The sequence below is a fragment of the Mus pahari genome, chromosome 15 (genome assembly GCF_900095145.1).
Source record: "Mus pahari chromosome 15, PAHARI_EIJ_v1.1, whole genome shotgun sequence".
Classification (NCBI taxonomy): Eukaryota; Metazoa; Chordata; class Mammalia; order Rodentia; family Muridae; genus Mus; species Mus pahari.
The window spans coordinates 61,942,347-61,955,371 of NC_034604.1; the positions used below are offsets into that span (position 1 = coordinate 61,942,347).

Below are 13,025 nucleotides of genomic sequence, written 5' to 3' on the forward strand. Positions count from 1 at the left end.
TGGAACCTAAACATTTAATTTTGTCATGACTTGTAATACCTGATGAGAAAGGTGTGGCTTTTCATTGCAGCATCCAGAAAGAGTCCCTTCTCTTCGGTTCAGTGATGAAAATGGTTCAGATGAGCTGTTCAGATATGCCTAGGCCTGCCACACAGTGTATGCTCAGGTTGTTTCCAAATGAAGATCAGGGGCTGGAGACAGAACTCACAGGTTAAGAGTGCTTGCAACTTTCAGAGGACTGGAGCTTGGTTCCCAGCACACACATCAAGTGTCTTAGAACTACCTGTACCTCCAATTAAAGGGACTTCAGCACTCTTCTGTAGTCTTTGCTGGCACCCGCACATACCTGCAGATACCTACACGTAAATAAAAAAATCAAAAGAAGAGCATGTGGGCCAGTTTTGGGGATGACGCAACTTGAACTAGAGGTAGTTGGCTTGGGGACAAAGCTGCACTGAAGTAGGAGCAGTCCAGTGTATAGTGTTGATGGAGAGAAGCTGAGGAGTTGTCTGTCCCTCCCTATCCTTCTGGTAACCTAACCTGTACAGAGAGCTGCAAGCCTGTCAGAACTGGCTCACACACCACTTCAGTGCCCCTGAGCACATTAGGGACTGTTACCAGCAAGAGAAGACTGACTGACTGATGACTGAATGGCAGAGAGGATACAGATTTCTCAAGAACAGAGCCCTGTTAAAACTTCTACTCTGTAGTGGGCTTCAAGTCATATGTTCACACACTTCCCAGGGTGTAACAGGTGGTTCCTGCAGCTTTGAGTGTTAATCACTGAGGCCCCTTAGGTGTATTAATTCCTGAGTAAGGTGCTTTAATAAATAAGGTGCCCTGGCAGGAATAGAGAGAAATTATTCTTCACGGTGTGGAGACCTGGTCCTCTCACCAGACTTGTGGAATGTATGCACTAGAGGTGATGGTGTTCCCCCAACCTTACTGTGTGGATGTCTCAGTGCAAGAGAACCTCTTAAGAGAAGATGATGCCTCAGTGTGAATTAAGTAGGCAGGCCTTATTATGTGAATTTGCTTGCTTAAACTCTGTTGAAGTGTTGTATCTATACAGGCGATCAGGGATCTTCACAGACAGAACGTACATGAATGCAGAAGCCATTTGACTACTTCCCTTTTGACTACTATTTCTTCCACAGCCACCATCCACTTCTAAGCAAAACTCATTTCATCTGGCTTGAAATATTATGTGAAAGAAAATTAAAAATGCGTTCCTCGGCTTTCACTCGGCAGTGTTCATGAGATTCTTATTCTCAATAGCTGTACATTGTTCATTCTCATGATTGTACAGTATTCTGTGTATGAATAAACAACATTATACAGTGGTGGTTTGATTCATTTCTAGCTTGAGAACCACAGGTACCCAGGAAATGAGTTTTTGTGTAGGTATCTACATTTCCTACTAGGAATAAGATTCCAGAGTCATAGTGCATGCACCAACTCATATTCATTATCACTTACACAGAAGCTGCAATTACCCTGCATTCTTGATAATGTCAACTGGGGTTTGAGGGAGAATGGAGGCTTAAATATATGTTTAAATACTTGGTCCCTAGTTATTAGATGAGAACAATTAGAGGTGTGGCCTTTGGAGGAGCTGTCACTAAGGAAAGACCCAAATTAATAGAATTAGAGGTGTAAAGAGGTATTAAAAGGGGCGTCAGTAAAATCCAGGGGTTGTATCAAAACCTATATTCTACTAAATTGGAAAGGATTAAAGAAATTAATGAATTTCCTAATGCACATGACCTACTAAAGTTAAACCAAGAGAGATTTTTTTAAAAGTTAGATACATCACAAGAAATGACACTGAAACATTTAAGGAACCTCCCATCCAAAGCAAAAGGCCCAAGCCCAGACTGCCCACAGAACTTTACCAGAGACTCAACTAAAACCAGTGTTCCTTATACTGTCCCATGAAACAAGGAAATTATACCTCCAAATTCTTTTTATGAAGCCAGAATGACACTAAGCTAAAGATACAAAATTATAACACAAGCTAGTTCCTTCATGAGCATCGATGCAAAAGTTCTGGAAAGAATGAACCAAATTTTAGAATACACCCACTATGATTGATCAGTTTACTTCCAGAGATCAGGGGTGGTTCAATATACATAAGTCAACAAACGAAAGGCACCACATAAATAGGCTTGAGGGTCATAAGTCACACTATCTCATTAGATGCAGAAAAGACCACTGGGAAAATCTAATACTCCTTTATAAAAGTTGTGGAAAGTCCAGGAATACAAGGAGCATAGCTTAATATAATAAGGCAAATAACATACTGCAGGCAGCATGCTAAATGGAGAAAAACTCGAGGCATTTCTACTAAAATCAGGAACAAGAAAAAGATAATTCATCCCTTATACTACTACACTAAATAGTACTTGAAATTGTAGTTAAAATAATCCACGAGAAGGTAATGAAGGATACAAGTAGGAAAGGGAGAAGTCAAAATATTCTTACTTGCAGATGATTCTATACATAAACTCCTAAGAATCCACCAGGAAACTATATTGCAAATAACGGCAAACATCAAGAAAGAAATCAGTAAAGCAGTTTTACTCAAAATAGCTACTACCCCTCCATCCTCACTCCCATATTGAATAAACCTAGTCACAGAAGTAGAACACCAGTAGACAGTGAAAACTTTAAAGAAAGAAAAAAAAATTGACACCAGAAGATGGAAAAACTGCCTACACATGAGTTTATAGGATTAATATGAGAATGTCTGCCAAGAGCAATCTACATTTACAATCTCCAACAATTGAAAAGACAATCATAAATTCCATATGGATACACACACAAACTCCCAAGATGGTTAAACAATCCTGAACAATTGCTGGAGGAAACAATGTAGTAACAAAACGATGTTACTGGCAGAAAAACATACATTGATAGTAGGATAGAACCAGAAGCCCATCTTACAAGCGCCTCGGTTTTTATTTTTGAGTCCAAAAGAGCACATTGGGGGCAAAAGGCAGCATCTTCAACAATTGTTGACAAACTGGATAGCTACATGTAGAAGAATAAAACTAGATTGTTGCCTCTTATCCTCCACAAAACTCAGCATCAAATGGACCAAAGACACCTTGAATGTATTAGAGGAGAAAATAGGGAATACATTCCAACTTACAGGTGCACCTAAGGACTTGCTGAATAGGCCCTAGTAGCACAGAAATTAAGACTAACAGCTGACAAGTGGGACCTCATGAAACTGAAATACTTGTAAAGAACTCTTATCAACAGTGGCTAGACAACCTACAGAGTTTGGGGAAAAATACCAGCTATGCATTTCGCATTCAATATCTAGACTAATAAAACAACCAAACAGTAAGAAAACCTGTCGAAGTTCTTAGAAATACGAGTGGCTAGTAAGAATTTCTTAAAATGTTTAACATCCTTAACCATCAGAAGAATGAAAGTTAAGACATCCTTGAGATTTTATTTTACCTCAGCCAGAATTGACTAATATTAAAACAAACCAAAACAAATCCACAAATGAGTGCAGGTACCGGTGTGGATGTGGGGTAAAGGGAATACTCGCAGTTGGGAGTGGAAAATTGGTGCAGCCACTATGGACATTAGCCTGGATGACTTTCCAGCACTAAGTGTAGATCTGTGATATGACCTAATTGTACTCTTCCTGGCTCTACACAAATGACTACATTTCATACAGAGATGTCTCTTTCTCACTGTTTGGTGCTGCTCTAGTTATAATAGACAGGAAATAAACACCATCCCAACTAGTGACTAGATGATGAAAATGTATTATTTTGGTGGAAGATTATTCAGCTTTAATGAAAAATAAAATTTTCAGGGAAATGGATGGAGCTGGAAGCAAGCATACTGAGTGACCTAATTCAGAACCAGAAAGAAACACTGCATGTTCTTTTTCATGTGTGGATCTAGCTTTCCTTCTTTAGATATGTGTGTCTAAATTGTACTACCTGTAGAAGTCGGGAAGCTAGAAAGCTTTGGGATTTTAAAAGAGAGAGTAAAACACAGGCAGGATGGGAGGGCAGGATCAAGGAGGGAATACAGCAAAGAATAACTAACGTCCTTTGGGAAAAGCCACATGAAAAGCAACTAGTTTATAAATTATATATATATATATATATATATATATATATATATATACACATATATAAAATTATATACACATATGTATAAAAGTTTAGATGGAGTTACCATTATAGGGGAATAATGTTTCCGCCATGTGCCATAGGTTATCACATACATACATACATACACACACACACACACACACACACACACACACTCACACAAATCCAATTTCTACTTGTTGGTCAGTGGGGTTTCACAGACCCCACAAAACTTTAAAAGCCATTGCCATGGCTTTAATTGTCTACAGAATTTGATGGCGAGACTGCCATCATATTTCCACCATGTGGAAGACATCACACACTCAAGTAATGAGTGTGACTGTGGGGAAAGCAAGCCAGTATCCACCTGGAAGCTTCGTGTCTGTTGGCTAGCCTTCCTAGGGTAGTGCGTGCTATTCACCACTGCTGGTGGAGATAAAATAATCAGCGTTCTTACCCAGGTGAGAGCCCTGTGATAGCCACCAGCTTGGCAAGCCATGTCCATCAGTACAAGGGTGGCATGGGTGATTTGGGAGTTAATAACGTCTTTCTGATTGAACATAAGGTCTGCTCCGAAAGACAGAACTCACACCTGGTAATAATGTTAATTGGGCCAAGAGCTCATAGCCAAATAGATGATAGACCTGACTATGACCTGCTACTAATATTCTACTAAATGGATATAGTATCAAACTGTCCTCTAAATACTTTTTTATTTATGCATATGAATACAAGGATGGTTCAATATACGTAAATCAAAGTGCAATCTACTATATAAAAAGACTTAAAAAATCCATTGATTTTCTTATAGATGCAGATGACTTTTGAGAAACCCCAATATCTTTGTAGGAAAATGTCTAAAGACACTGGGAATACAAGGAAACTACATCCATATAATAAAAGCTATCGTCGGCATTATATTTAATGGGGAAAACTTCAAAGAATTTCCTGTCTATCCCTTCTCCCCAGTCTCTCTGTCTCTCAGTCTTTGTCTGGCTCTGTCTCCCTGGCTCTGTCGTCTCTGTTTCTCAGGGGGTGTGTGTGTGTGTGTGTGTGTGTGTGTGTGTCCAAATCTCAGTAGAGCTTCCAGACTCTGGCTTTTCCAAAGAAGTATCAGGCACACCGCTGAGCCACTAGAATCAACAAGAGTAACTGCTTTTCTCCGTACTGGTTTCACACAATACTTGAAGCCTCAACTGGAACAGTAAGATAAAGACATAAAAAGGATACAATTTTTTAAAAATTTATTTACGTATTTTTATGTATATGAGTATACTGTAGCTGTCTTCAGACACATGAGAAGAATGGTTGTTGGGAATTGAACTCAGTTCCTCTGAAAGAAAAGCCAGGGAGTGCTCTTAACCACTGAGCCATCTCTCCAGCTATACAGATACAGACTTTTTTTTTTTTTTTAAAGGGAGAAATCAAATTATCCTGTTTGTAACTGATGCACTTGTGTATGTAGGAGATCCTAAAGAGTCTGGATCCAGAAAAAACACAGCAAAGTGACAGTGTACGGAATTAACATATCAGTCCCAGCAGCGGTCCTGTATAACAGTAAGAAACATCCCATAGAGAAACCTGGGAAACAATCCTATTTGCGACAGACTAAAAATATACCTAAGCGAGGAAGGAAAAGGTCTATGCGATGAAGCATTTAAAACACTGAAGAAAAAAGCCGAAGGCTCTAGAAGATGGACCAGCATATTGTGAAAATGGCTATAATACCAAAATCAATCTGCAGATTCATTGCAATTCCCTTCAAATTTCCAATTATATGCTTCACAAAAATTAAAACCAACCAACCAACCAACCAACCAACATGAAAGTCCAGACACCCTGGATAGCCAAAGCAATCCTGAGCAAAAACGAACGATTCTGGAGGTCTGGCCTTGCTTGTTTTAAAGTTGAAATCTTGAAGCATCTATGGCATCTTGAAGGAAGGAATCATTCCTGGGGCGGTTTCTCAGCTGGGCTGCCAGCCTTCAAATCCAATGCTTCCCAAAGTTAGAAACTTGATCTTGCTGTATACCCTCACTCTCCCTCTCCCTCTTCCCCTCCCCTCCCCGCCCCTCCCCCTCTCTCTCCCTCTCCTTTCTCTTCCCCTCCACCTCCCCTCCTCTCCCTGTCCTCTCTCCACTTTCCCCTCTCTCACCTCTCCCCCTTCTCCTCTCTGTCTCCCCTCTGCTCCTCCCCCTGCCCCCCCTCTGCCCCATCTCTTCTCCCCCCTCTGCCCCCTCACCTCTCTGCCCTCTCCCTCTCCCCACCCTCTCAGACCAGAATGACAAAAGCAGTCACTTGCTGTAGTTTTTTTAAAAAAGATAAACAGTTCAGTGCACCTCCACAAGCACCTTCATATTGCACTCACAGATCAACCCCACCACGCCTGGGGTGGGGGTGGGGCAGATAACTGGCTTTTGTGAAGACTCCACTTTCAGCACTTTATTGTGAAGCCCGCATCTTTTGCAGATCCCTCTCTGATCTTGGAGCTGGGGACTCTGGATAATACTTAGATTGTAGGGTATTTTCTGCCAGCCAGACTCTTTTGTAGGTACAGAGGATTAGTCTGAAGTTAAGAAACCTCTTCACAGATTTCAAAGATTGTCTCTCCCTGTGACATGATGATTACCACCCCCACCCCCCAAAGCCTGCATTTTCTTTCTATCACTTCTCCCTCAGTCTCTCTGTCTCCTTGACTTTGTCTGTCTCTCTCTGAGTAGACCTGTAAGTACAGCTTTTCCAAAGAAGTATCAGGCACACCGGTGAGCCGGTGAGCCACTGTAGCGGAAAGACAAAGAACAGGGCAGATCAGGTCATTGAACTGGGCAGAATTTTAATCAGTGAGTTAGAAGAAAGGGGAGGGGCAGGGGGAAGACAAAGAATCAACTGGAAAAATCCATCTGTGTGCACCTAAGGGGAAAGATTTGTTAAATTAGAAGCACCTCCGAACTAAAGGCTGTGCATTGCAACAACCTAGTGGTGGACCACTAGGTGGCACTGCACACACGACTCCTAGGCTCCTAAGCTGGTGGCTGCAAAGTTGCTGGAGAAGTCGGAGAGGCGGCGATCTGGGCGGGCGGAGGCTGTTTAAAAGCAGAGTGGTGAGGTGCTAGTTTAGGTCGGGAGGAGACTGCGCCCTGGCGATGGCCCTACTCTCTCGCCAGGGTCCGCCCAGGTGGACATCAGGTGCCCAGACAGAGCGAAGCGTCCAGTGAGGGCGCCTGGCCCGGATGCAAAACCAGAACCCGGTAAACAGAAGATTCAACTCCCAGAAACCGCCTGGAACCCGTGAGGAATCGTGCTTACCTCTGCGTGGAGCAGAGCAGAATGGGTGAGCCAGCTTGTGCTTTTTTTTTTTTTTTTTAAGGCAGCTGGATGGTGTGGTTAATGCAACAGTAGAATGGGTCTATCTATACCTCTGAAGTGTAAATGTATTGCAAATGATTACAGTCCGATAGTTTTACCTCATTGCTAATTATGATGGCTCTCTGAATGTGTCTTGTTCTAACATTTCATAATTATTTCCTCACACTGTGCTCGTGTGGAACTTTTAAAAATAGCACTCAGACCCGGTGAAATTCAGACCATTCAGAATTCAGGGAAAATACTTATTGAGGGGAGAGTACTGTTGTTTTTCTCTACTTAACATACTGCAAAGTAAGCTTATCTATCGGAGACAGTAACTTTGGGTTTACGCTCAAGCTAAGCGACCCCTTTGCTCCAGTCCTTCATGACCCCGGAGAGGATGAATTGAGGATTTGAGGAGAGTCCTGGTTAATGATAAGAACACAGACAAATCTGCCTTCCTTAATGGAATGTTTATATGTTCTCCAGAAATCTGGGCTCACTTGAGCAAAATATGATGCAGTCGCCCAATAATGTGAAAATCTGGAGACTGCCTGGGACTTTTTGATGGAGTTTGGACAGGGTTCAGGGGATCCTCTGAGAGTGAACTTAGGAGTCAAAAATCAGACATGGAGAGAGAAGTTGTACTTTGCATTAAAAAAATGGAAGCTTCGCAAAAACACTGTAAGCCAAGTGTGACAGAATTCGAGTATGCAGAAGAAACCTGTGAAGACACCAGGCTTGTATTAGAGGGACAGAATTCGAGGCACCAGGGGCACGAGGTAAAGCAGGGTCACGACCCCAGTATACCTGTGTCTATCCAACCATTTCTGTAGGTGCACTTGGTTTTGGTACGGTAGCACACTCTGTGCTGTGGTATCCTCTTATGTTCTTGAGATCATAATAACAACGGCAAACAAACCTGTCTTACAGTAAATTCGATGCCAAGAAGCGGGGGCATTTTCTTCTAACAATGAACTCCTCTTCCTCCCACCTGACTTTATCGGATCTTACCCTGAACTCCTCGGAGGACAGCATTTTAGGACCAAATGTCAAGAACAAGTCTGCGGCCTGTGAAGACATGGGTATTGCTGTGGAGGTGTTCCTGACTCTGGGTCTCATCAGCCTCTTAGAGAACATCCTGGTCATCGGGGCCATAGTGAAGAACAAAAACCTGCACTCACCCATGTACTTCTTTGTGGGCAGCTTAGCTGTGGCCGACATGCTGGTGAGCATGTCCAATGCCTGGGAGACTGTCACCATATACTTGCTAAATAACAAACACCTGGTGATAGCCGACACCTTTGTGCGTCACATCGACAACGTGTTTGACTCCATGATCTGCATCTCTGTGGTGGCCTCCATGTGCAGTTTGCTGGCCATTGCGGTGGACAGGTACATCACCATCTTCTATGCCTTGCGCTACCACCACATCATGACGGCGAGGCGCTCGGGGGTGATCATCGCCTGCATCTGGACCTTCTGCATAAGCTGCGGCATCGTTTTCATCATCTACTATGAGTCCAAGTATGTGATCATCTGCCTCATCTCCATGTTCTTCACCATGCTGTTCTTCATGGTGTCTCTGTATATACACATGTTTCTCCTGGCCCGGAACCATGTCAAGCGGATAGCAGCTTCCCCCAGGTACAACTCTGTGAGGCAAAGGACCAGCATGAAGGGGGCCATTACCCTCACCATGCTACTGGGGATTTTCATTGTCTGCTGGTCTCCCTTCTTCCTTCACCTTATCTTAATGATCTCCTGCCCTCAGAATGTCTACTGCTCTTGCTTTATGTCTTACTTCAACATGTACCTTATACTCATCATGTGCAACTCTGTGATCGATCCTCTCATCTACGCCCTCCGCAGCCAAGAGATGCGGAGGACCTTTAAGGAGATCATCTGTTGTCATGGATTCAGGCGACCTTGTAGGCTCCTTGGCAGGTATTAAACACCTTCCTCTCTCGGTGGCTCTCATCTCTCAGTCAATTAGGTTCAGCCAAGGCATAAGCAAAGCTGCTAAGGATCTCAGATGTATTCTTCTTCTTTGTCTCCTTTGCAGCTCAGTTTGGTTATTGCCTGTTCAAGGTATGCACATGTGAATTGTCTCTGTGATGAATATGGTCTGTGACAAGTGTGTGTGTGTGTGTGTGTGTGTGTGTGTGTGTGTGTGTTTCTCCTTGCTCATTCTCTGCTCCCCATTCCATTTTTAGGAGGTTTCACCATCCTCTGCCTGACCTGGTAAGTGACCTGAGGAGATGCATAACCTCCTGGGTGAGCTGTCATTGAAAGAAACACTGTGGAGGCCTATGTCACCATGAGTGGCCTTTTTGTGTGGTTTAGCTTTCCCCATGCTGCTGTCCATGTTTGCAGGATGAACCTTTTGCATTCTTTTCAGGAATGGAGAGACATCCTGCATCTTCTCATTTGAGAATTCCATTTGTTTTTATTTTTTTATTTTTTTTTAACCACAGCTCCCCTATCCTAGACTTCTGATCTTATGGCTTGCGTTCAGAATTGTCTGGGGGACCAACCTTAACTACCTAAACTCCTGTCCTTCATAGTTTTGGACTTACTCAGACATAAAACTTCTATGCTAAACCCCTTGCTTAGTGTTTTGTGAAAACCTCCATGCCTCTCTTTGTCTTGTTTTTTTGACTCAAAAAAAAAAAAATCCAAGAAATTTGGGGGGTGGTCATATATCAGCAACTCTAGATACAAACTCACCCTCACTCCATTTAGCACGTGCCCAGAGTCACACTAGGTTGACTTTCTCTCACACAGTCATTCAGCAGTTCTTGGTACCTGAAAGTTCCTCACTGGATGGTTTGAAGCATCTTAACCTGCCCCTAGCAACCTGCCCCTAGCAACCATCAAAGACCCGGTCCACAGCAAAGGCATGACATTTTCTCCAGTCTCCAGTAGAGGAAAGGGATGAAAGCTCAAGCACTAACCCTGACAACACTGGCTGTGTGCCCTTCACTCCTCTCCAGGCTAAACCTCTGTGCTGACCTCTCAGAATGGCAAAAAACAAAACAAAACAAAACAAAACAAAACAAAAAAACTACCTGAAAAAAAATGGGAGAACTTCTTGTAAAATTTGAAAAACACATAGGAATTCTTAAAAGTTATTTAAAAGAACTGTTCCACATGGGTGGGATCACACATGAAAGAAGGGTACTGGTGTCAGTGGCCAGAGCAGTGTTTTGGATGCCAAGAGACTTGCTGTGCTCAACAGAGCCACGTGGCCCTCTGGATCCCAGCGAAGATCACAGGGTTAGAATAAGACATTGAGCTTGGTGGTCACACTGCTTGACACCCAACTATCTATCACTAGTCTAATTCTCTGCTCTGGGTGCTAAAATGACTTGCTACAAATCCTGACCTTTATATTAAAGGTATTTAAGAACACGCTTGATGGCATTTTAATCTCTATGTAAACAAAATCTCCCTTGTGTTCCAGTGCTGTTATTTTTGGGATCTTCATCTGAAGGAAGCAAAGTGTATGGATTCCCCCCAGTTCACAGGTTCCATTTCGCAGTACTGTGCTGGAATTAGTGTTTTCTCTGTGGTTGGATATTGGACATCTAGGCTGCTTCCAAATGAAAGAGAAATGTGAATAAGGCAGCTGACATACAGGTCATCCCACAGCGAACTGTGGGTGTAAGAGGGGTCCTGTCTACAGACCCCTCTTACAACCGTAAGAGCAGAAGGACTTTCTATAGTATGGTCTTATAATTAGCTTATGAGAATGACCTCTTTAGAAGCTCAGCATAGAAAAAAAAACAACAAAACAAAAGAAAACATAGTGCTGGTGTTAACAGTAAGGTGCATGAGATGTTCAAATCTTTACAAAGTGGAAAACAAGCAGATTGTTTGCAACTGATTTGCAAAGAGCCTCAAGCCTTTCAAAATGTTTCCTGTTCGTAGCTGCTGAATATTCACACGCAGGAAGTAAAAGTTCTCATTGAAGCCATTGTAGGAAGCCAAGTCCACTGTCACCATGGACCTGACGGGGACATGGGCTGTCTGAGGCTTCCTCTCCTCTGTGTTTTTAATTTCCAAGTTGAATCTTCTGCCTAGCGTCCTTGAGGATTAAGCAAGGTGATTCTAGTCCTGATCACAGGGGTAGAATAAGACATTGATGGTGGTGGTCATACTGCTTGTCTGGACACCTAATGGTCACTAGTCTGATTCTCTTCTCTGGGTGCTTAAATGACTTACTACAATTAAGGTATTTAAGAACACACTCAACTGCATTTTAATCTCTATGTAAACAATATAGCCCAACTGTTACGTTCAACTGTTGTTGTGTATGGGAAAATATATGCCTGTAGTAACTTACATTTATGCAAATAAGCCAACATCAAAATGAAGTCCCCTTAACAACAACAAAAAATAATACACATGCTTGCCAAACATGTGGCATTGTATGTTAGTTTTCTGTTTCTGTGGGAAATGTATTTTCAAGAAGGTCCCTTAGCAAAAGAAGAATAGGCATGCATGTGAAACATGGGGCATTGTATGTTAGCATTATGTCTCTGTGGGAAATGTATTTGCTGTAAAATATGTGTCCAAAGAAATTGTTAGTAAAGTAGAAGGATGATTCAATTTGTACTAATAAATATGTATATAATTAATAAAGTGGATGGATTAAACTATACATTTGAATTGGTCATTTGGAGATGTGAGATTTGGAGTGTTGTTTTTTTTTCATCTTTCTGGAAACTTTCTGGTAGATATTACAAAATGAGAATGTACGTGCATTGGTGAATTTTACTTAACAGCATTTATTGTCTATAGTATAGACATTCGAAATTATATTAATCCTACAAATAAAATAAGCTTTATACTTGATTCTATATTGTTGAAAGTTATGGCCTAGTACATAATTAATCTGGAACTATCATTTATTTATAAGCTCAGTACAGGGTTGGAAGTACTGGCGATCGGAGAAGAGCCAAGGGCAACATTCTACCTTAGCCTAGCCTCCCAAGGTGTGTGTCAGCATTCCCAGCTGGGCTGTTGGGTTTTTAACAAGCTTCCAAAAACTATTAGTCCAAAAGCCCACTTTAAGAAACTCTGGTTCTCAAGTATCAGCAAGGTCACATGACAACAGTTTATTGCTTGTTTTTCTATCACGCTACATGCTAAAAATAAATTAGCAGAGTCTCTTACGGTTGGCTATTCAGGGACCAGATTGCTCAAGATCTAATGCCTGGCTTACACAGGTGAGTTTATTTTCTTACTCAATTTCACCCCGAATGTCTAGGTGGGCCAGGGAAATTCTATGTGCTTGAACATTCAGTATTCATGAACAGTGTTTATGTGTATCATGATGCCAGGCATGTGACCAGAATTGTCATTATATTTTTTAAGGTGTGAAAAGCCAAGAATAATTATCGTGTGTGTGTGTGTGTGTGTGTGTGTGTGTGTGTGTGTGTGTGTGTGAGAAAAGGATACATTGTATAGTTAATAAATTTACATGGCATGGCCCTACAGGCAGTGTATGATGCATTGCTGCACAGGGGCAGGTAGCAGTTTCAGGGCAAG

At 42.0% G+C, this 13,025-nt stretch overlaps 1 protein-coding gene across 1 annotated transcript; it reads left to right on the forward strand.

Annotated features, from left to right (window-relative positions):
• Positions 1-7,332: 7,332 nt before the first annotated feature.
• On the forward strand, positions 7,333-9,456 carry Mc5r (melanocortin 5 receptor). Its single transcript, XM_021214990.1, has 2 exons — positions 7,333-7,455; positions 8,403-9,456. Exons 1-2 carry the CDS (start codon positions 7,355-7,357, stop codon positions 9,421-9,423), a joined length of 1,122 nt encoding a protein of 373 aa, XP_021070649.1. The 5' UTR covers positions 7,333-7,354; the 3' UTR covers positions 9,424-9,456.
• Positions 9,457-13,025: the final 3,569 nt, after the last annotated feature.

Coding starts and splice junctions, on each gene's coding strand:
- Mc5r (XM_021214990.1), top strand. CDS start 7,355: ATGCAAAACCAGAACCCGGTAAACAGAAGATTCAACTCCCAGAAACCG. Junction 7,456..8,402: donor CGTGGAGCAGAGCAGAATGG/GTGAGCCAGCTT, acceptor CCTGTCTTACAG/TAAATTCGATGCCAAGAAGC.